This window comes from Canis aureus, chromosome 10, assembly GCF_053574225.1.
Source record: "Canis aureus isolate CA01 chromosome 10, VMU_Caureus_v.1.0, whole genome shotgun sequence".
In the NCBI taxonomy this organism is placed as follows: Eukaryota; Metazoa; Chordata; class Mammalia; order Carnivora; family Canidae; genus Canis; species Canis aureus.
This window is the reverse complement of record NC_135620.1, coordinates 53,475,678-53,497,562: the sequence shown is the minus strand read 5'-3', so window position 1 is coordinate 53,497,562 and position 21,885 is coordinate 53,475,678. Positions and strand designations below refer to the sequence as shown.

The 21,885-nt window shown below is 49.1% G+C and overlaps 2 protein-coding genes across 8 annotated transcripts; both read left to right on the top strand.

Moving 5' to 3' along the window:
- The first annotated feature begins 2,583 nt into the window (after window positions 1-2,583).
- PIGO (phosphatidylinositol glycan anchor biosynthesis class O) lies at window positions 2,584-11,681 on the top strand. 7 transcript variants are annotated; one of them, XM_077912409.1, is made up of 12 exons: window positions 2,661-2,916; window positions 3,472-3,986; window positions 4,624-4,767; window positions 4,955-5,078; window positions 5,397-5,556; window positions 5,764-5,943; window positions 6,203-7,057; window positions 7,673-7,724; window positions 8,265-8,471; window positions 8,682-8,896; window positions 9,494-9,564; window positions 9,713-11,681. In XM_077912409.1, the coding sequence occupies exons 2-12, from the start codon at window positions 3,476-3,478 to the stop codon at window positions 9,840-9,842; spliced, it is 2,649 nt and encodes an 882-aa protein (XP_077768535.1). In that variant the 5' UTR covers window positions 2,661-2,916; window positions 3,472-3,475; the 3' UTR covers window positions 9,843-11,681. The 7 variants fall into 7 exon arrangements, with proteins under 7 accessions (XP_077768530.1, XP_077768532.1, XP_077768533.1 ...); XM_077912404.1 differs by having other exon boundaries at window positions 2,584-2,693; window positions 3,447-3,986; window positions 6,203-7,724; XM_077912406.1 differs by having other exon boundaries at window positions 2,627-2,693; window positions 6,203-7,724.
- Window positions 11,682-13,778: 2,097 nt separating this feature from the next.
- On the top strand, window positions 13,779-20,931 carry FANCG (FA complementation group G). The gene is made up of 14 exons (XM_077912412.1): window positions 13,779-14,523; window positions 14,734-14,824; window positions 15,198-15,329; window positions 15,560-15,762; window positions 16,525-16,660; window positions 17,068-17,198; window positions 17,299-17,445; window positions 17,579-17,730; window positions 18,107-18,173; window positions 18,428-18,717; window positions 18,868-18,914; window positions 19,108-19,263; window positions 20,263-20,386; window positions 20,540-20,931. The coding sequence occupies exons 1-14, from the start codon at window positions 14,104-14,106 to the stop codon at window positions 20,646-20,648; spliced, it is 2,205 nt and encodes a 734-aa protein (XP_077768538.1). The 5' UTR covers window positions 13,779-14,103; the 3' UTR covers window positions 20,649-20,931.
- The last annotated feature ends 954 nt before the right edge of the window (window positions 20,932-21,885 follow it).

Genomic DNA, 21,885 nt, shown 5'->3' with positions numbered 1-21,885 from the left:
GGAGCTGGGGAGGGGACTGTAATCTGTAACATTAAGTAGAGAGTTCCAGGAAGCCTCTAGATGTTACATTTGAGCTTAGATATGGAGATGAGGGGGAAGACTCATTTGGGCACCTGGGAGTAAAGCTGACTAGAAGTACCCCTGGGTGCCTCAGTTGGTTAAGTATCTGCCCATCTGCCATCAGCTGAGGGTCATGATCCCAGGGTCCTAGAATGGAGCCCCACATAGGCTCCCTGTTGGTGGGGAGCCTGATTTTCCCTCTGCCCCCCCCCCTCATGTGCTCGCTTGCACTCTCTCTCTCTCTCACAAATGAATAAAAAAATCCTAAGCAAGCTAGCTAGCTAGCGACTGGAGATTCTAAATGCAGCGGCCTTGAGGTCATTATAAATGGGAGAGCAAAGAAGCTACAGTAGTTGGAACAGAGTCAAGAAAGCAAAGAAGTGGCAGCTAGATAAATCAGAGGGAAGCCCAGAACTGATGTATAGATTTGTAGGGCTATGTAGGACTACTACAAGAGCTTGGGTTTTACTGTGAAATGTGAGACCAATGGGAAGGGGTTTTGTTTTGTTTTGCTTTTATTTTATTTATTTATTTTTTAATTTTTATTTATTTATGATAGTCACAGAGAGAGAAAGAGAGAGAGGCAGAGGGAGAAGCAGGCTCCATGCACCGGAAGCCCGATGTGGGATTTGATCCCGGGTCTCCAGGATCGCGCCCTGGGCCAAAGGCAGGCGCCAAACCGCTGCGCCACCCAGGGATCCCTGTTTTGCTTTTAATAGCTTTACTGAGATGTAATTCACATATAATACAATTCACCCATTTAAAATGTAAATTCAGTAATTTGTAGCATATTCAGGTTTGTTCAACCAGCACAATGTTAGAACATTTTCATCATCTGTCCTCCATCCCTCCCCACCACCAAAACCTGGTACCCATTAGCAGTCACTCATCTTTCCCCAGGCCTAGGAAACCACTAACGTACTGTCTCTATAGCTTTATGTATTCATGTAAATGGAATAATATAAAATGCTGTTTTGTGATTGGCTTCTTTCACTCAATATTTTTAAGGTTCAAGTACCGCATGTAGCGGTACTTCATTACTTTTTATGGCCAATAATATTCTACTGTATGATATACCATATTTTGTTTATCTATCAGTGAAGGCAATTCGGGTTGTGCTGCTATGAACTATCATGTGCAAGTTTTTGTGTGGACATATGCTTTTCATTTCTCTAAGATATATGTCTAGGAGTGGAATTGGTGGGGCATGTGGTAACTCTATATTTAACCTTTTGAGGAACTGCCAGACTATTTTGCAAAGCACCATTTTACAATCCCAAAAGCAGCGTATGAGTGTTCAAATTTCTCCATATCCATGCCAATACTTGTTATTTGTCTTTTCTATTATGGCCATCCTAGTGAATAAAGTGGTATTTCTAGTATTCCCCTGATGGCTAATGATGTTGAGCATCTTTTCCTGTGTTAACTGGTCATGTGTATATTTTCTTTGGAGAAATATCCATTCAGATCCTTTGCCTATTTTACTTTAAATATATTTTTGTTTTAAAGTATTTATTTAAGTAATCTCTACACGGAACATGGCTCAAACTCACAACCCTGAGATCAAAAGTCATATGCTCTTCTGACTGAGCCAGTCAGGCGCCCCTCCTTTGCCCATTTAAAATTTTATTATTTTTTTTTTAAAGATTTGATTTATTTATTCATGAGAGACACAGAGAGAGAGAGACAGGTAGACACATAGGCAGAGGGAGAAGCAGGCTTCCCCCAAGGAGCCGGATGCGGGACTCCATCCCAGGACCCCGGGAACACGACCTGAGCCAAAAGCAGACGCTCAACTACTAGGCCACTCAGGTGCCCCATTATTATTTTTTTAGAGTAAGCTCTATGCCCAATGTGGGGCTTGAATTCATGACCCCAAAATTAAGAGTTGCATGCTCTACCAGCTGAGCCAGCCACGTGCCCCACCTTTGCCCATTTTTAAATTGGATTATTTTTTAAATCACTGAGTTGGAAGATCTGGTGAAAGACATGAAGAGGGGGAATAATAAAATCTATCAGTTGGTGTCAGCTAAGCAAAAAGGAGAAAGTAAATATTATTTATCCCTATTTTACAGATGAGTTAAGCTCCACAACGCCAGTGAGTGGCAGAGTTAGGATTCAAGCTAAGTTTGATTCCAAAAAGCCAACTCTTAGTCTTTTTTTTTTTTTAAGATTTTATTTATTTATCCATGAGAATACACAGAGAGGAGAGAGAGAGAGGCAGAGACACAGGCAGAGGGAGAAGCAGGCTCCATGCAGGGAGCCCGACATGGGACTCGATCCAGGGTCTCCAGGATCACACCCTGGGCTGCAGGCGGCGCTAAACCGCCGAGCCACCAGGGCTGCCCCCAACTCTTAGTCTTAACCAAGAATGACCAATGCTTCTCTGAGCTCTTCTAGCTTGCTTCCCTGCCCCTAATTCTCCTAAACCATGATCCCATCAAACTCTGCGTCTGTGGCCAGCGCTGCGCTCCTTGGCGAACTTCTTCGGAGGCGCCGGCAGATGGCGATGGGGCGCCGGCAGATGGCGATGGGGCGGGGGGGGGGGGCCCTCGGGCCGCTCTGTCCCGCGCGTGCTTATCTGTGGTGTCCGTGTGCAGGCGTCGCCGCCGCGCTTCCGGGCGCCGTTCAAGGTGAGCCAGGGTCTCCGAGAAGCTGCTCGCACTCCGTACTCTTAAGTCCCCTTTCCGGAAGGGACCCATACCCCGCAGCTCGCAGCCTAGCGTGCCAAGTGCCCAAGCCCGGGTGCCCAGGAGAAGGCCAGGCAGCCACCAGAGGAAGCAGAGCCGTGGGACGTGTGGGTCCCGGCGAGGCCCAACCGCCTCTAGACCCTGCGAGTGGGCTTTGCTGCGCGGGGTAGGTCGCGACTCTGATCTCCTGGCGAGCCTGGCCATCCGGAAGCGGAGCGTGACTCCTCCCCTTGGTCCTCTCGGCCCCCACCAGGCGGCGCCGTCAGTCCAGCCCGGGTTCCCCTGTGCCTGCGAGCCCTCGCCACCCCAGGGGTATTGAGATCGGCAAGGGAGAGGGAGAAGTGATCTGTCAGAGAGCATTCTACACTAGGAACAGGTTTCCCTGGAGAACTGTGCTTTTCATTATGAGAATCTCCTGGAGTACATGTGCAAATCTCTATGCTCCCTCCCCAAAGATCCTGATTAAGTAGATCTGGGGTTGCGCCTGGAAATCAGCATTTTAAACAGCTGCTCCAGGTTGATGCCCATAGTCTGCGGACTTCACCTTCAGAAACACTGATATAACTGGTGGAGACGAACGTTCCATTGGGTTGGCGAAGGGGCTGTTTATCTTCCGGAAAGCTTCCAAGAGGAAGTGATTCTAGCTTGGCTTTGTATTGAGGGATAAGAATATCCACTGGTTCTTTACCCCCACAGTGATGAATTCCCTCCCTGCTACCAGTAGGATGCAGAAGATCTCGGTGCTGCTCTTCCTGGCCTGGGTCAGCTTCCTCTTCTACGCCGGCATTGCCCTCTTCACCAGTGGCTTCCTGCTCACTCGTTTGGAACTCACCAACCATAGCAGCTGCCACGAGCCCCCAGGCCCTGGGTCCCTGCCATGGGGGAGCCAAGGGAAGCCTGGGGCCTGCTGGATGGCTTCTAGATTCTCTCGGCTTGTGTTGGTGCTGGTAGATGCTCTGCGATTTGACTTTGCGCAGCCCCAGCCCTCACACGGTCCTGGAGAGCCTCCTGTCTCTCTGCCTTTCCTGGGCAAACTGAACTCCTTGCAAAGAATCCTGGAGATTCAGCCCCACCATGCCAGGCTCTACCAATCTAAGGCTGATCCCCCCACTACCACCATGCAGCGCCTCAAGGCCCTCACCACAGGCTCACTGCCTACCTTTATCGATGCTGGCAGTAACTTTGCCAGCTATGCCATAGTGGAAGACAATCTCATTAAACAGCTCACCAATGCAGGTTAGTTTGGGCCTCTTTGGAGGTAAGGAATACCTTAGCATATTTTCTCTTTAGAAGTCAGAGAGCCAGAACTTTGGGTGCCCAGCTGCATGCTGGACTATGCTGTGGGAGGACAGGGGAAGAGAAAAAGACCAGGGCCCTGCCTTGAGCAAGTGCAGGTGTGGGCTTTGTCATTCTGGAGTTTCTAATATGCATGGAGTGTTGATTTTTACATTTGGGGAGCCCTCAGTAAGGGGCAATAGAGCAATGAAGAGGAGAAGATGTGAGTCTGGTATCCTCACAAGTGTGGAGGAGAGAGCAGAGGATCCACACCCTGTCTACTCACTGACTTGGAAAAAAGTAACATATACCCAGGAAGAACAGAGTAGCAAAGATAGCCAGGGACTGAGAACTAGCAGAGCCTCTTGTAGAAACAAGAAGTCTGGTTATTGGGAAGAGTAGGTTATCAGGGAAAGCGTCCTGGCAGAAAATTTTAGGCCTTGAAGGATAAAGAATTGCTGGATGGAATTGCTGTGCCTTAGAGTGCATGTTGGAGATTTCTGATAAGTCTTTAAAGGGCTTCCTCTTTTTCCCTGCTTTGACTCCTGCTTGGGCTCTGACCCCTGCTCAGTCTCTGACCAGTCTCATGTCCCTGCAGGAAGGCACGTGGTCTTCATGGGAGATGATACCTGGAAAGATCTTTTTCCTGGAGCTTTCTCCCAAGCTTTCTTCTTCCCATCCTTCAATGTCAGAGACCTGCACACCGTGGACAATGGCATCCTGGAACATCTCTATCCAACCAGTGAGCACGGGGCCAGAGGCAGGCCCGATTAAGACTGGGAGCTCAGGGCTGCTTCAGGTCACAAATTCTGAGCCTCCCATGGGTGCAATGGCCTGGGCTTGTGTCCCTTCACTAAGCGTTAGAGCTGAGCCAGGGTTGAGGAGTGGGCCTTAGTCCCCTACTGTGCTCAGTGTTCTTCCTTTCGCAGTGGACGGTGGTGAATGGGATGTACTGATTGCTCATTTCCTGGGTGTGGATCACTGTGGCCACAAGTATGGCCCTCACCACCCTGAAATGGCCAAGAAGCTTAGCCAGATGGACCAGGTGATCCAGTGAGTGTGGGATATTGGCTGGGCGAGTGGGTTTGTGTCTGAGAATCTTAGGATATATTGGCCCAAAAGAAAAAGTCTTTATCTTGGAGCCTTTTTCCTTGCTGAATTCTGTCTTTTCTAGGCCTTTTTCTGCAACTAGGGGCCTCATCCATCTTGAGTAACTCAGCATGTGGCTTTGGGCAGTAGGGTCATGACTGTAGAGGTATCTCTTTGCCAAATGTCTAGGCCCTCCTAATGGAAGTTATGGCTGGGGGTGAATGGCTCTCCCAGGAAAATCTTTATCCGTTCCTACCTCCTGACCTATTTCTTGGCCGTCAGGGGACTTGTGGAGCGTCTGGAGAATGACACACTATTGGTCGTGATTGGGGACCACGGGATGACCATAACTGGGGACCACGGAGGGGACAGTGACCTGGAGATCTCAGCTGCACTTTTTCTGTATAGTCCCAAAGCCCTCTTCCCCCGTGTCCCGCCAAAGGTGAGGCCTGGGTTTGCTTTGTCTGGTCTCTTGGTATTCAGCCGAATCACGATCACAGCATTCTTGTGGATCCCTCCATTTTAGGCCCCCAAATTCATGACTATGGGCATCCCCCACTCACTTCCTACCTAGGTCCCTATGTCTTCCATTCCAAATCCTGACCTCAGCTCTGTGGTGAACCCATTGGCTCCTCTCCTTTTCCTCTAGGAGCCGGAGATAGTTCCTCAAATCAGCCTTGTGCCTACGCTGGCCCTGTTGCTGGGCCTGCCCATTCCATTTGGAAACATTGGGGAAGTGATGGCTGAGCTGTTCGCAGAGGCTGAAGACTCTCAGCCTCACTCCTCTGCTCTGGCCCAAGCCTCAGCTCTCCATCTGAATGCCCAGCAGGTAGGTGATGGGCTGTGCTTCCAGGTGACAGAGCTAGGATGGGCATAGGAGAAGCGTAATGATCACTCCATTGTTGTTTGTTCACTCTTAGTCCCACTTTCCATAGCCATGTTCTCCTTCCAGTATCCCTTCCTTCACCCCTGTCCTGGACAGAGTTTAGGTCCCTGATTTCTGAATTCCCCTCTTGGTAACACCTATCCTTGCCTCTGTCCTGGTTTATATCTGATGTGTTCTCTTGGTCTCTAACCATTTTTGCCAGGTATCCCGGTTTCTTCACACCTACTCAGCTGCTGCTCAGAACCTTCAAGTGAAGGAGCTTCATCAGCTTCAGAACCTTTTCTCCAAGGCCTCTGCTGACTACCAGCGGCTTCTCCAGAGTCCCCAGGGGGCTGAGGCAGCACTACAGACTGTGATCACTGAGCTGCAGCAGTTCCTGCGGGGAGTTCGGGCTATGTGCATTGAGTCTTGGGCTCGTTTCTCTCTGGGTCGCATGGCCGGGGGTGCCGCTCTCCTGGCTGCTGCCTGCTTTCTTTGTCTGCTGGTATCCCAGTGGGCAACATACCCAGGCTTCCACCCCCTCCTCCTAACACCCATGGCCTGTGGTCTGGCTAGTACCATAGTGTGTGCTGGACTCCTGGCAACTACTGGGCTGAAGCTGGATCCAGTGGTTCTAGGGGCCATGGCTGCAGTGGGCTCACTCCTGCCTTTTCTGTGGAAAGCCTGGGCTGGCTGGGGGTCCAAGAGGCCCCTGGCAGCCCTGTTTCCCATCCCTGGGCCCGTCCTGTTATTCCTGCTCATTCGTTTTGCTGCTTTCTTCTCTGATAGCTTTGTTGTAGCTGAGGCCAGGGCCACCCCCTTCCTTTTGGGCTCACTCATCTTGCTCCTGGTTGCCCAACTTCACTGGGAGGGCAAGCTGCTGCCACCTAAGCTTCTCACAATACCCCGCCTTTGCTTTTCAGCCTCGGCAGGCCAGCCACGGCACAGTGGCACACATGCCTTAGGACTTGGAGTTGGGTTGCTTTTATGTATAAGGCTAGCTGGGCTTTTTCATCGCTGCCCTGAAGAGACACCTGCTTGCCATTCCTCTCCCTGGCTGAGTCCCTTGGCATCCATGGTGGGTGGTCGAGCCAAGAATTTGTGGTATGGGGCTTGTGTGGGGGCTTTGGTAGCCCTATTAGCTGCTGTGCGCCTGTGGCTTTGCCGCTATAGCAATCTCAAGAGTCCTGAGCCCTCTGTGCTGTTTGTGCGCTGGGGGCTGCCCCTCATGGTACTGGGCACTGCTGCCTACTGGGCACTGGCATCAGGGGCAGATGAAGCGCCCCCACGTCTCCGGGCCTTGGTTGCTGGGGCATCAGTTGTGCTACCTAGGGCTGTGGCAGGCTTGGCCGCTTCGGGGCTCATGCTGCTGCTCTGGAGGCCTGTGACAGTGCTAGTGAAGGCTACGACGGGTACTCCCAGGACCAGGACTGTCCTTACTCCCTTCTCAGGCCCCCCCACTTCTCAGGCTGACCTGGATTATGTGGTTCCTCAAATCTACCGACATATGCAGGAGGAGTTCCGGGGCCGTCTAGAGAGGACCAAATCCCAAGGTCCCCTGACTGTGGCAGCCTATCAGTTGGGGAGTGTCTACTCAGCTGCTATGGTCACGGCTCTCACCCTCTTGGCCTTCCCGCTTCTACTATTGCATGCAGAGCGCATTAGCCTTGTGTTCCTGCTTCTGTTTCTGCAGAGCTTCCTGCTCCTGCATCTGCTTGCTGCTGGGATACCCATCACCACCCCTGGTAAATACATTTCTCAGCCCTGATTCATCCAATGACACTAGTGATGTGACTTTGGCCCTTCTTGTCTTCAGGGAAGTGTTGCTCCTCAGATTCTTCACACAGTTGGGAGGGTCTTCCTGATGTCCTCTTATCTTGCTATAGCCAAGCAAATTGATCCTTGCCACTGGCTCTTAAGGCCAGCAAGGTTCACAAAGGAGGGAGACAGGAATACTCCAAGACTCATTTCTTATGGAAATGCTGCATCTTCATGAGTGCATTTCCTGATTTTCCAGTGATGGGAGTGGTGAATTATGAGTATGTAATGTCATAATGAGCTGTAGGTATATGAGATGGAGCACAGTTCAGATTAGAGAAATGGAGGCTTAGTGCCACAGAGGGAATTAGAATAGCAGAGTGTTGAATGTAAGGAGGTTGGGATGATGGGCATGTGTGTGTATGCAACATTGAGGTAGTAGGAGTATATGACCATGAAGCAGTAGGCTATGGATTAGGGAATGGGATATGACTGTGAAGTATCTTTCTCCGCTCCCCCACCCCCAGGTCCTTTTACTGTTCCGTGGCAGGCAGTCTCTGCTTGGGCCCTCATGGCCACACAGACCTTCTACTCCTTGGGCCATCAGCCTGTCTTTCCGGCCATTCATTGGCACGCAGCCTTCGTGGGATTCCCAGAGGGTCATGGGTCCTCCACCTGGCTGCCTGCTCTGCTGGTGGGAGCCAACACCTTTGCCTCCCATCTCCTCTTTGCAGGTACCTTATTCCTCCCCTGCTTCCATTGTTTACTCTTTCTGGAAGGAGAGGAAACTCCTGGATTTGAGTGGGGAGATGTGGTTTTGTTGGCCCTTTGGCACCCCGTAGGCAATGCTAATTGGTGCCTCAGTCAAGTAGGTTGGTTGGGGGCCAGGGTGGCCTGGTTCCTAGGTCCTCCACTGATTCTAGCCCTGCCTTTCTCTGAGGCAGTAGGTTGCCCTTTGCTTCTGCTCTGGCCCTTCCTCTGTGAGAGTCAAGGGGCCCGGAAGAGGTGGCAACCCCTAGGGAATGAAGCTGAAGCCAGAGTCAGGCCTGAGGAGGAGGAGGAGCCACGGATGGAGATGCGGCTCCGGGATGCACCTCATCACTTCAATGCAGCGCTGCTACAGCTGGGCCTCAAGTACCTCTTTGTCCTTGGTATTCAGGTGGGTGAGTTAGTGACCTTTTCTCATGATCACATTCCTTCTTTTATACTTTGCTAACCCAACCTCCCACCCCCTCCAGGAGAGAGCCCTGACTGAAATACAGATAAGCAAAATGGTTGCCCAAGGCTGTGGCCTCAAGGGGGTGTATTGAAACTTGAACCTGGGTCTCCATAATCCTATCTTGGACTGTTACCTCTCTACAAGCTAGATCTGGACCCTGCTGGTTGCATTTGGGGATTCCTCCTTTAGTGGACAGACTGGAAAAACTGAGGTGATAGACAGGATTCTTTCCCAGGCTATGGTCATGGATTGTCCTTCTCTTCAGAGGCAGGAGGTGTGACTCTGACATCTTCCTCCATCCTGGGAGGCAGAGCCTGAGTGTAATCAACACAGATGGATAGTGCTTGACCAAGGTCACACAGTGAATCATGGTGGGGCCAGGAAGAAAAATTAGTTCTCCTAACTCCTCACCCAGGTTTCTTTCCACTGACATGCACTACTTTCCTACTCCTCCCTTCTACACAGAGGCCTACAGCAACTCTCCCTTTGACCTGTTTCCTCCTCCCCAAGTAACTTGACCTTTCCTCTCCTCCCTAGATTCTGGCCTGTGCCTTGGCAGCCTCCATCCTCCGCAGGCATCTCATGGTCTGGAAAGTGTTTGCCCCCAAGTGAGTGGGTTTGCTTGAGAAGTATTGGTGTTGGGGAGGGGGAAGCTTGGAGGTAAGAATAAACATCAGGGTGGGCAGGTTTTGTCTCATCAGGGAAAAGGCTCTCAACCTACTCTGTCCCCTGAGAATTCTCCACCTTTCTTTACAGGTTCATTTTTGAAGCCATGGGCTTTATTGTGAGCAGCGTGGGACTTTTCCTGGGCATAGCTTTGGTGATGCGAGTGGATGGTGCCGTGAGCTCCTGGTTCAGACAGCTAATTCTGGCCCAGCAGAGGTAGCCTAGGCTGCAAATGCTGGCTTGTGGCCACAGGGAGAGCTGGAGAACAATCTAGCCTGGCCTATATAGGTGCTGGATCATCTGCAAGAGAGGCTTAGTCGCACTTCTGACCACCATGCAGCCAAGAGCTACTGACATCTGGGACTTCATTATTTTATAATTCAAAATCATAGTGGGGCCTGCTCCCTAACTCCTGCTTTGGAGGGTAGCCTCCAAAGGAGAATAAAATAATAATGTAAATGTGTTTCTGAGAGGTGGGGGAGCCCCCACTGTCCTACAGGGACTGAGGAGGTTTACTCTCCCCTCCCACAAAGCACAGATGACACCAGCCATCTTATGCAGACCTAGCTACACCTGAAAACCTTTGGGAAGTTGTTAAAGTTGTCTGAATTCGTTTCCCCTACTTCTTCTCAAATCACTCTTGTTATCCCACCTGCGGGGTTTTTTTTTTGTTTTTTGTTTTGTTGGTTTTTTTTTGCCATGTAACATATTTTATTAAATTCTTATGCTTTGGCTGATAGTAGAGATGGCTGGAAAGACAAGCCCAGGCTCATGGAGTACACAGACTCACTGTCTAAAACCCCAAACAGTGCTGTATTCCCTCCTCTATTGGGTTCTTTCACTCCAGGACACCCTTTGCCCTTCACTTCTGTGGAGGCCACCCTAGTTTTCCAACCTTTGCTGTTCATTTATGAGACCTCATTGCCCGTCTTACATAGCATTGCATCTTGTCCCATTGATTATTCATGATTTGAAGCCACAAGTATAAATCTAATACATGTCTCTTGTGTTCTCCATCTACTGTGTCACATTGAAGTGCTGCCATGAAATTCTCATGGAAATGTCCATCAAAGGAATGTATTGGGGGAGGCTCTGCAAAGGGTCAGGCCTGGGATTTGATGTTTGAGAATGCCCAGGACAAGAGGAGGTGAAACAACTGAAAGAGAACAGATGGCAAATTGGAGAATAGCACTTTTACTTGGCAGAAAGAAGTCAGGCTGAGTAGTAGTGATTATGAAGGAAAGATGTTCACTGCTATGGTAGCTAAAGGAAGAGTTGGAATTATTAATGGCTAAGGGTCTCTAGGGCTACAGAGGCCACAGGGAAAGATGATGAGATGTGTATACTGTTTCAGGCAGTTAGAGGATTGGACATTGGTATCCCTGGCAGGAATAGGTTTCATAACACGAGAGAAGTTAGGCCCCAACCAAGACTGAAAGATTAGAACAAAGTCCCTTTGCCTCCTTCAGTCTGGCAGACATCATTCCCAAGCATCATTTAATAAGCACACTACCTCTGTGAGAAGAAAAGACACTTTTCCATTCCTAGGACCCGGGGGAAGGATTTCAGACTCTAGTCCCTCACCTTGTCTTAGGTTCCACCCCCTCCTTTTCCTTTTTGTCAGAGAGCCTTCTCTGGAGCCTAAGGGAAATCTGCCGATCTGCCAGCCATTGGCTATTTCCTTTTCTTCTGGTCTAACTATAAGATCCTTTTGCAGAAACATGTATTATTAAAAATTCTTATCCCTGCCTCTTCCTTGACATCAAGGTGCCCTTTCCACACTAACTTATTTTTTTTAAAGCTTTATTGGGGTAAATTCACCATAAAATTCAGCCATTTAAAGTGTATAATTTAATAATTTTTGGTATATTCTCAGAGTTGTACAATTGTTACCACAGTCAATTTCAGAACATTTTCATCACCCCCAAAAGAAATTATCAGTACGTTTTCCTATCACCCTCCAATCTTCCCCACCTCCAATTCCTAACTTTAGGTAACCACTAATCTGCTGACTGTATTTTCTATTCTGAACATTTTATATAAATAGAATCCTACAATATGTGTCCTTTTCTGTCTGGCTTCTTTCACTCAGGCTAGTGTTTTCAAGGTTCATCCATGTTGCGTTATGCATATTTCATTTCTTTTTTATGGCCAAATATTCCATTATATGGACATATCACATTTTGTTCATCCATTTGATGGCCATCTGGGTCCTTTGTACCTTTTGATTTTTACCAATGCTGCTATGAACATCAATGTACAAGTTTTGTTTGGGCATATGTTTTCATTTATTTTTGGCTTATACCTAGTGGTATATTGTGTAATTACTAGGTCATATGGTACACCTATGTTAACTTTTTGAGGAACTGCCAGTTTGTTTTCCAAGGCTGCTGCATCATTTAATATTCTCATCATTGGTGTCTGAGGGTACTAATTTCTACATATCCATGCCTTTACTTAAAACCATTTATTTTTGATTCTGACCATCCTAGTGGGTATGAAGTGGTATCATTGTGGTTTCGGTTTGCGTGTCCTTGATGACTAAAAATATTGAGCATTTTTCTTTTGCTTATTGGAAAATTGTACATCCAGCGACCTTCTCTGTTTATTGACTGTCCTTCTAATTTTTTTTTTAAAGATTTTATTTATTCATGAGAGACACAGAAAGAGGTAGAGACACAGGCAAAGGGAGGAGAAGTAGGCTCCATGCAGGAGCCTGATGCGGGACTCGATACTAGGACTCCAGAATCATACCCTGAGCTGAAGGAAGATGCCCAACCACTGAGCCACCCAGGCATCCTAAGTGTTCTTTTAATTTTTTAGTTATAAGCATTGTTTATATATTCTAGATAGAAGTACCTAGTCAGATACATGATTTGCAAATATTTATTCATTTATTCACGACTTGAGCCAAAGGCAGACGCTCAACCACTGAGCCACCCAGACATCCCATCTTTTCATCTTCTTGATAGTGTTCTTTGAAGCAAATTTAAAAATTTTTTTTTATTATTTTTTTATTTATTTATGATAGTCACAGAGAGAGAGAGAGAGGCAGAGACACAGGCAGAGGGAGAAGCAGGCTCCATGCACCGGGAGCCCGACGTGGGATTCGATCCCGGGTCTCCAGGATCATGCCCTGGGCCAAAGGCAGGCGCCAAACCGCTACGCCACCCAGGGATCCCGCAAATTTAAAATTTTGATGAAGTCCAATTCATCCTACTTTTCTTTTGTTGCTTGTGTTTTTGGTGTTTGTATGTAAGAAACCTTGTCTAGGGCAGCCCAGGTGGCTCAGCGGTTTATGGCCGCCTTCAGCCCAGGGTATGATCCTGGAGACCCAGGATTGAGTCCTGCGTCAGGCTTCCTGCGTGGAGCCTGCTTCTCCCTCTGCTTGTGTCTCTGTCTCTCTCTTTGTCTCTCATGAGTAAATAAATAAAATCTTAAAAAAAAAAAAAAAAAAAAGAAAGAAAACTTGTCTAATGCCACAATTTAGTTTTAGAAAATTTTCATCATTACCACAAGGTCTCTATCCTTTGTTTACAATCAATCCCCAATTTCACCTTAGGCCACTGATCTATTTTCTGTTTTTCTAAATTTATATTTTCTGGACATTTCATACAAATGGAATCATCAAATATGTGGTCTTTTCTTTGACTTAGAATGTTTTTGAGGTTCATGTTGAAGCATCTATCAGGTTTTGCCCCTTTTTATTGCTTAGTCCTAGTCCACTGTATAGTTATGATCAGCTAAGGGACATTTAGATTTTTACGTTTTTTTTTAAGCTATTATGAATATTTTTGTAGCTGCTATGAGCATTTCCATACAACTCTTGGTGTAGACATATATTTTTGTTTTTCTTGAGAGGATTTCTTAGAGTGGAATTGCTGGGTCATAAGTAAGCTTATGATTAACTTTTTAAGATATTGCCAAATTATTTTCCAAGGTAACTATAACACTTTATATTCCCATTATGTATGAGAATTCTAGTTGCTTTTATCTGTGGTAAGGGTCACAGTTTTGTTTTTGCATATGCATGTTCAATTCTCCTGGGTCCATTTGTTGAAAGGGGTAGGTAGTGCGCGAAGCACAAGCCCAGGGCTGTGTCGCCAGCAGTCACACTGCTTGGGGTTGAGTAGAATGTGGTAGCTCCATGGTGAGCAAAGAAAGGATGGGTTGATTGCCTGGGTCATCAGGGATCCGTTCCTCTTGGAGAGTTTGTGCCGGGGCTGGGATTTCTGGGGCGGCTGTGGGCGTACTACGATTCCCAGGATGCCCTGCGCGGGCCCGCCCCCTGCGGAGGGGCAAAGCTGGGCCGACCTGGAAGCGGGCTGCGAGCGGAGGGCTGGGACACGGTTTCCGGTACCGAGATCGATTGCTCAAGGTTTCGGCCTGCGCGAGGGACTGGCAAACCGAACCGTGAGAAGTACAACCTCCCCACTCAGACGCACCCCCATCCTCTGGTCCGCCGTCGGCTCCCTTTTCGGATGGAGAGCCCACACGTTTCTTCCTCGAGTTTCCCGCGAGGACTAACCCTTGAGGACGACCAACCGCAGCAGAGAGTTTTGTCCGCGGGGCCAACCAGAGGCGAGATGGAGGAGGCGGGGGTGGGAGCCGGCACAGAGTCCCCGAGAGAGTCCATTTCTCCCGAAAAGGCCGATTCGCCTCTGCGGGGGCCCTCAGGGGAGCAAAAGAGTCGCGGGAGGGTGCGGAAGCGCAGGGACCTTTCCCCGCTCGGGTGGGGACCGCGGCGGGACCGGCCTTACCCTTCAGCAGACCCTTCCAGGTGTCCGGGTCCAGCCTCGGCCACCATATCGCACCAGACCCCTCTGAGCTCCTCAGGGCCACACACCAGCTGCCTAGACTTGTGGAGGGAAAAGAATGACCAGCTAGTTCGACAGGCCAAGGTAACACGGCTGCTGGGACCCTCACTTTGGAGCGCCAAAATACCGGAAAGAGGGTTTCCAACGGACTTAGCACAGTTGATGGGGAGGGGTGGAGTTTGACTCCTCTCCATCAGGAGCCAGGAAAGACTGGAGAATGACATACCTTGCCACAGTTGCAAGGGGAGAAATAAGGATTGATCCCTAATGATAACCTCATCCCACATTTGTCAGGTGGCTCAGGACTCGCGTCTGTATGTGAGGCGACAGCAGTTGGCTCAGGATGCACTGGAAGGGTTCAGGGGACTCCTCCATAGTCTGCAGGGTAAGCAGGATCCTCCTCAGGATTGTCTGTTACCTTCCTCCACAGCCAGAGACCAGTTCCTCTTCTGAATTTCTGGGACTGAGAAAATTACTCAGGGGGCAGGGGAATCCTATTTAAGTCACAGAAGGGATTGGAGTGGAATTCTTTTTGGTACTGGTGAATCTCTACGCCCTGCCACGCCCCGCCCCCCCCCCCCCCCCCCAGTGGTTTCCGGGATGGTCCCATCTAAAGGACTTTCTGCCCTTTGTGTGCAAACGGTGATTTCTTTATTGAGGCCATTTTGGTTGGGGTGAGATGCCCTTTGAGTTTGGTTCTTATTTGGGGAATCTTTCTGGAGGGGAGTGGTCTATAAGGCCAGCATGTGTTGCTCCAGGACTCCCTGCGGCTGTTCCTGTTCTCCCCTTGGAATTGACTGTTACCTGCAATTTCATTACCCTGAGGGCAACCCTGGCCCAGGGTTTCACGGAGGACCAGGCACAGGATATCCAGAAGGGCCTGGAGAGAGGTGAGGGTCAGAGATTGTTTTCCATGTGTCTGCCAGCCTGACTGGGTTTAAGTCCTTGCAAAGTGGACAAGAGGAGCAATAAAATTTGTCATCTCTATGGAGAGAGATGCCATTTTTTTATCCTCCAAGTGCTCCTCAGACCAGGAGCACTTTTTTGACTTTTGGGCTCCTGTAGAAAAAGAAAACCGGAGATGAGGACCCAACCTCAGCTATGTGTGTTTCCTCTACAGTGCTGGAGACCCAGGAGCAGCTGGGGCCCAGACTGGAATGTGGGCTTAGGGGGCTGTGGGACTCTGTTTTCCATTATTCCTCCCTTCTGCTGGAGCTGCTCCCTGTCCTTCACCATCTGGCTGGCCTGCAGGCTGCCCTCTGGCTAAGCACTGACCATCTTGGGGACCTGACCTTGCTATTGCAGACCTTGAATGGCAAGCAGGTAATTTGGGAAAAGTAACCTAGATCTAAGGGTCTCTTCTCATCTCTCACCTATCTTAGCTGCAGTAGCATTTTGTGCTGGAAAGGCTCCTGGGTTGGTGGTCAAAAGACCTGAGTTCTCTCCAGGACTCTTGGTGACCTTGCTCTGATTGGTCCTTCATCGGGGGAATTCTCTTGAGTGTTTTTTTTTTTTTTTTTAATTTATTTATTTAAGAGAGAGTGAGAGAGAGAGTGCATGTGCAGGTAAGAGGGGGGCGGAGGGGCATAGGGAGACTGAGAGAATCTCCAGCAGACTCCCTGAGTGTAAAACCTGATGTGGGGCTTGACCTCAGGACCCTGAGATCATGCCCTGAGCCAAAATCAAGAATCGGATACTTAACTAACCAGGCCACCCAGGCGCCCCTTGAGTTGTTGTTGTTGTTGTTTTTTAATAGCTTAATGATCTCTGATAGGGCTAAGGCTTTTACTGACCTTGCTGAAGTCATCTCCCAGCCTCAGTCTTCTCATCAGTAACCCACACATGGTCCTTGCCTTGTGTCCTCATGAGCATATATTGGATGAGGAGGCACACTAGAGTAGATCGTCAGTGCCCCCAGGTTTTTTTCCCTCCTTTATCCTTGTCTCATACCTATCTATCTCTTAGAATTGAGTGAACAGGAATCAGGAGGACCCTTGATTTATTTCAAAATCCAGCTAGGGTAGATTGAGATAGAAGAAGAGATGATTATAGGCTTACAGCCTCTAATCACTCTTCTTTCCTCAGAGTGAGGCCTCTGAGAATCTGCTGCTGCTTCTGAAAACTTGGAGCCCCCCACCTAAGGAATCGGATGCTCCACTGACCCTGCAGGATGCCCGGGGCTTAAGAGATGTCCTTCTTACAGCTTCTGCCTATCGCCAAGGTCAGCTAGCAGTCTTATTCATCCCCACCTCCCCACTCCCTGTCTTTTTTTTTTTTTTTTTTTTTTTAAGATTTTTTTATTTATTTATTCATGATAGTCACACAGAGAGAGACAGAGAGGCAGAGACACAGGCAGAGGGAGAAGCAGGCTCCATGCACCGGGAGCCCGATGTGGGATTCGATCCCGGGTCTCCAGGATCACGCCCCGGGCCAAAGGCAGGCGCCAAACCGCTGCGCCACCCAGGGATCCCTATCCCCACCTCCCCACTCCCTGTCTTAAGGGGTCTTTTGGCTCATACCTTCCCTGTCATGTCCCATTGACCTCAGTGGAGCTTCTCTGTACTCTTGTTCCCTATCATGTCACCTGCCCTATGGGCCTCTATAAGTTTATACCCTGATTGTCATCAGGCCTCCAGGAGCTGATCACAGGAAGCCTGCCCAGGGCACTGAGCAGTCTGCAAGAAGCAGCCTCAGGTCTGTGCTCACGGCCTGTGTTGGTCCAGGTGTACACGGCCCTGGGGACCTGTCTCCATAAGATGGTAAAGACAGTGCTAGGGTGGGTTAGGGAAACTATGGGTGTTATAGACAGCTTTCTGCTTTGTGAGGGTAGCTGAAGCCTGTGTCCTCTCACCCCTCTAGGGCAATCCACAAAGAGCTCTGCTGTACTTGGTTGCAGCCCTGAAAGAGGGATCAACCTGGGGTCTTCCGCTTCTGGAAGCCTCCAGGCTGTATCGGCAACTGGGGAACACAGCAGCAGAGCTGGAGAGTCTGGAGCTGTTGGTTGAGGTAAGGAACTGAAGATATAGGGATTGCTGAGGTGCTTGTGTTAGGAAGGCTAATCAAGTTGTAAACAGAAGAAAATATGGCTCCCAAAGATTATAGACATATAGATGTACTTTTTTCTTTTTGTCCCTTTTAGGCCTTGAATGTTACTCACAGTTCTGAAGCCCCCCAGCTTCTCATTGAAGTAGAGTTACTACTCCCCCAACCTAACCCAGGCTCACCCCTTCATTGTGGCACACAGAGCCAGGCCAAGTACTTGCTAGCAAGCCGATGCTTACAGGTAGGAAGGTAAGGTTCCACTGCCTTGCTCATCTGAGCTTCTCTTCCCATTTCTGATGTCTTCCCTGGGGTGTGAGTCTGCTTCTGTTGCAAGTAAGCTATATGGACAAGTCAGTGGTAGATCATAGGTTCCCGTTCCTCAATCTCCTGGTGGACCTGAACTTAAGACTCTTCACTCAGACACCAAGCTCTTGCATCTTTAAAATACTGAAATCTCCCAAATCCATTCTGTAAGGAGGGTGGATCCATATGAGCTGGGATTGGAGCCCCAAGACCCCACTCTCCCCATTCCCCAGGGCCCTTGAGCATCCCTTTGTTAGCTAAGAGCCCTTGAAGGACCCCTACTAATAGCCTAAGGTGAAGCTAATGGGCTCTGACTCCTCAGGGCTGAGGACGCTGCAGAGCATTACTTGGACCTGCTGGCTCTGTTGCTGTCTGACTCAGAGCCAAAGGTGAGTATATCGTCAAGGTTCTCTATAATTGGGTAGGAGGGTTGGAGTCTCCTTTGGAGTACAGCAGGACTGCTGTTTTCTCTTTTTATTTCTGCTTTTCTGTCCAAGTTGGAAGGCCAGACCAGGAAGGTTCCCAGAGCAAAGGGTCCAGTGTAGCAAGCAATGGGTGGTCTCTGTGTGGTACCAGAGCCTGGTTGAAGAGGTTGGGGATGGCTAATGCCTCTTTAAGACACTGCATCCTCCTCCCACCCCAGTTCTCCCCACCTCCTACCCACCCAGGGCCCTGTATGCCTGAGGTGTTCTTAGAGGCAGCAGCAGCGCTGATCCAGGCAGGCCGAGCCCAGGATGCCTTGACCGTATGTGAGGAGCTGCTCAGCCGCACGTCATCTCTGCTTCCCAAGATGCCCCAGCTGTGGGAAGATGATAAAAAAGGAACAAAGAAGTCACCACACTGCCCATCCTGGGTTTCTGCCACCTACCTGCTTCAGGGTCAAGCCTGGGTGCAGCTGGGGGCCCAAAAAGAGGCAATTAGTGAATTTAGCCGGTGAGCCCAGGAAGCCAACGAGGATCCGAGGGGAAGTATGGTGGGATAATTTGCTGATTGGGACCTGAGTTGGTAAGCTCCTTCTTACCTACTCACCCCAGAATTTCTGAGGTTGACTCCTCTTCACCCCTATTCTGTATCCCACTTCAGGTGCCTTGAGCTGCTTTTCCGGACCACACCTAAGGACAAAGAACAAGGTGATCTAGACTTTTAATTTTCCTCTTCCCTCCCAAAGTGGGTATGGTGAATGTGTTGCCTTTCCATGCATCCTAGCCTACCAGGAGACTTAAAAGAAAGGGACTCCAGACACAAGAAGAGTAAGAGGAGTACTTGGGGTTTCGGTGATTATATGGCAGGGACACATTTTTTGACTTTTGGGGTGGTCCCTAGGGCCTGCTTCCAACGGTGAGCAGGGGTGTATGTCAGATGTGGCACTACCACAGCTTCGGGCAGCTGCCCTGATTAGTCGTGGACTGCAATGGGTAGCCAGTGGCCAAGACACCAGAGCCCTACAGGACTTCCTCCTTGGTGTGCAGATGTGCCCAGGTATGTGTATTTGTGTGGCATCAGCTATGCCCAGATGCACGAGGGCAGAGAGGTCCATGGGGGAGGTACTTGGGAATTAGTGGGAGAGTGATGTTCCCAGATAGAAGGGGATGAATAGGGTTGTACTGTATGTACCTAGGGATATACCTAGGTTTGAAGACATATGCAAGTGTGTATGAAGGTTCTCAGGAGTTCCTCAGTCTTCTCAATGTCCTCAGACACAAAGATCATAACTGCGCTGGGAGTATGCTGGGGAGAAGCAGGGTCAGCTGAGCCCTTTGTCTTGGGCAGGCAGTATGCAAGGATAAGAATGGTTGGGACTGATCTACCCCCTGGTTTTTATTTTTAAATAAGATTTTATTTATTTATTCATGAGAGACACACAGAGGCAGAGGAAGAGGGAAAAGTAGGCTCCTTGTGGGGAGCCTGATGTGGGACTCGATCCCCAGACCCTGGGATCATGCCCTGAACCAAAGGCAGATGGTCAACTGCTGAACCACCCAGGTGTCCCTCTACCCCCTGGTTCCTTTTTTTTTTTTTTTTTTTAATATTTTATTTATTCATAGAGAGAGAGAGAGGGGCAGAGACACAGGCAGAAGAAGCAGGCTCCATACAGGAAGCCTGATGTGGGACTCGATCGCGGGTCTCCAGGATCACACCCCAGGCTGCAGGTGGCGCTAAACCGCTGTGCCACCGGGGCTGCCCTACCCTCTGGTTCTATGTGTGACTGTAGAAAAGATACTTCTCTGCTCTAGGCCTCAGTTGCTCCTTTTATAAAATGATGCTTAAGGCTGTGTCAAGTTCTTTTTTTTCTTTTTTTAATATTTTACTTATTTGAGAGAGAGATAGTGAGAGAGAGCACAAGCAGGAAGGAAAGGGAGAAGCAGGCTCCCTGCTAAGCAGGGAACCCCATGAGGGGCTTGATCCCAGGACTCTGAGATCATGACCTGAAAAGCTGTGTCAAGTTCTAAGCCTCTCTACCCTGGGGTGGGGCTACAGGTAATCAAGATGCTTCATTTCACCTGCTTCAGACTCTGAGGAAGATGGATCGGAGGGATGAGGCCACTGCTCTCTGGTGGAGGCTAGAGGCCCAAACTAAGTTGCCACAGGAGAATGCTGCATGGTGAGCCTGAGGCCTGAGGGCTTGGGGCTCAGGGCAGTTGGCATCCTGGAGTCCTGGAGTCTGTTGGGGATGGTGATGAATGAAAGGGAGGGAATGTTTGTCCAACCTTATGCCTCTCCTTCATCCTTAGACATTACTCTTTTTGTTCTCCAGGTCTCTCCCCCTGTACCTAGAAACCTGTTTGGGCTGGATTTGTTACCCTGACCGTGAAACCCTTCTTGAGGAATTTCGGACATCTCTGCCGGAGCCTTGTGACCTGTAGCTGCCACATTTTAAAGAGCCTGAGCTGGGGCTCCAGTGACCCTTTTCTCCATGGGGAGGGCTTTCTGCTTTACCATTCTTGGGGAATGTGGGTGAAACTAATCATTCCTGTATAATTCTGGCATTGGAGAGATTGGTAGTAGTCCTGCAAAATTTGGCCTAGTTACTGCCATTCTGGTTCCAGAGGAAGCCCCTTTGTCACCAAAAAAGCATTAACTTTGCTTATGACACCTTTTTCCTGTTTTCCCTTTTCTCAAGTTGAGTAAAATCTCGTATTTATCTCTTGTTTGCCTACTACATATACTTGAGTGGGAAGGCTCACAGCTGCCTGATTCAGTGCTGGTCATCTAAGATGTCCTCTCCGAACATCATCTACCTTATGAGATTGAGTTCTTGGTAGAAGGGGCCACAGGAATCCTTGCAGTGGCTTTGGTTCTACTGTTGCCTAAAAGCCAGAGCGCCAAAGCCCAGGATCCTGTGCAAGTTGACAAAGAGTGGAGCTGGGTCTGGAAGGTGGTCTGGACAGGGCTTTCAGGACAAGGGCAGGTATTTGATTCATCTTTAGAGGGGAAGGACAAGCAGACTTCTGAGTCTCTGAGTGACTCCCCACTCCAGTCCCAAATTTCTGCCTTCAGTCAACCATGTCAGTGTGGATAGGGGATGAAGGATGGATTAATTTAATCAGTGTGGTGCCAAAGATGATTATTGAATTTAGGGCTAGCTCACCATTTGGGCCCCAAGGATTTCAGGTCTCAGCATGCAATTTTATTGCTGCTTTGGGTTCTATGGCATCTACTGTGTTCTGTGGTTGCCTTTTGACCTTTTTTTGGACTTGAGTGCCCTCCCCCTCAAGCCATTAACTTAAAGGCTGAGTGATAAGAGGAAGCATATACCTCCAAGCCCTGAAGAACTGTAAAGCCTATGGGATTAGAGTTACCAGAGGGTGCCAAGACAATAGGGTGGAGTGGATTAAGAGTTGGGTTGCCAAAGGGTTCAGAGCAGGGATGGCTAGAGACAGTTTTGGACACAGGAGAAGGGTAAGGGTAGATCCTTAGGTTTGGGAAGAAAATGAGCGTGTAGGTTATCACTGCAATAGGAGTAGACTAATACAAGGGTTCAATCTATTGTGCCAGGTTCTTGAACAGGATAAGATCAGGAGCCAATGAACTGGAGCCAAGTGGGAGAGTCCGCCTCCCGGGGATTAAAGGCCCTTCTTTCGCCAGTCGCTCTGGCTCTAT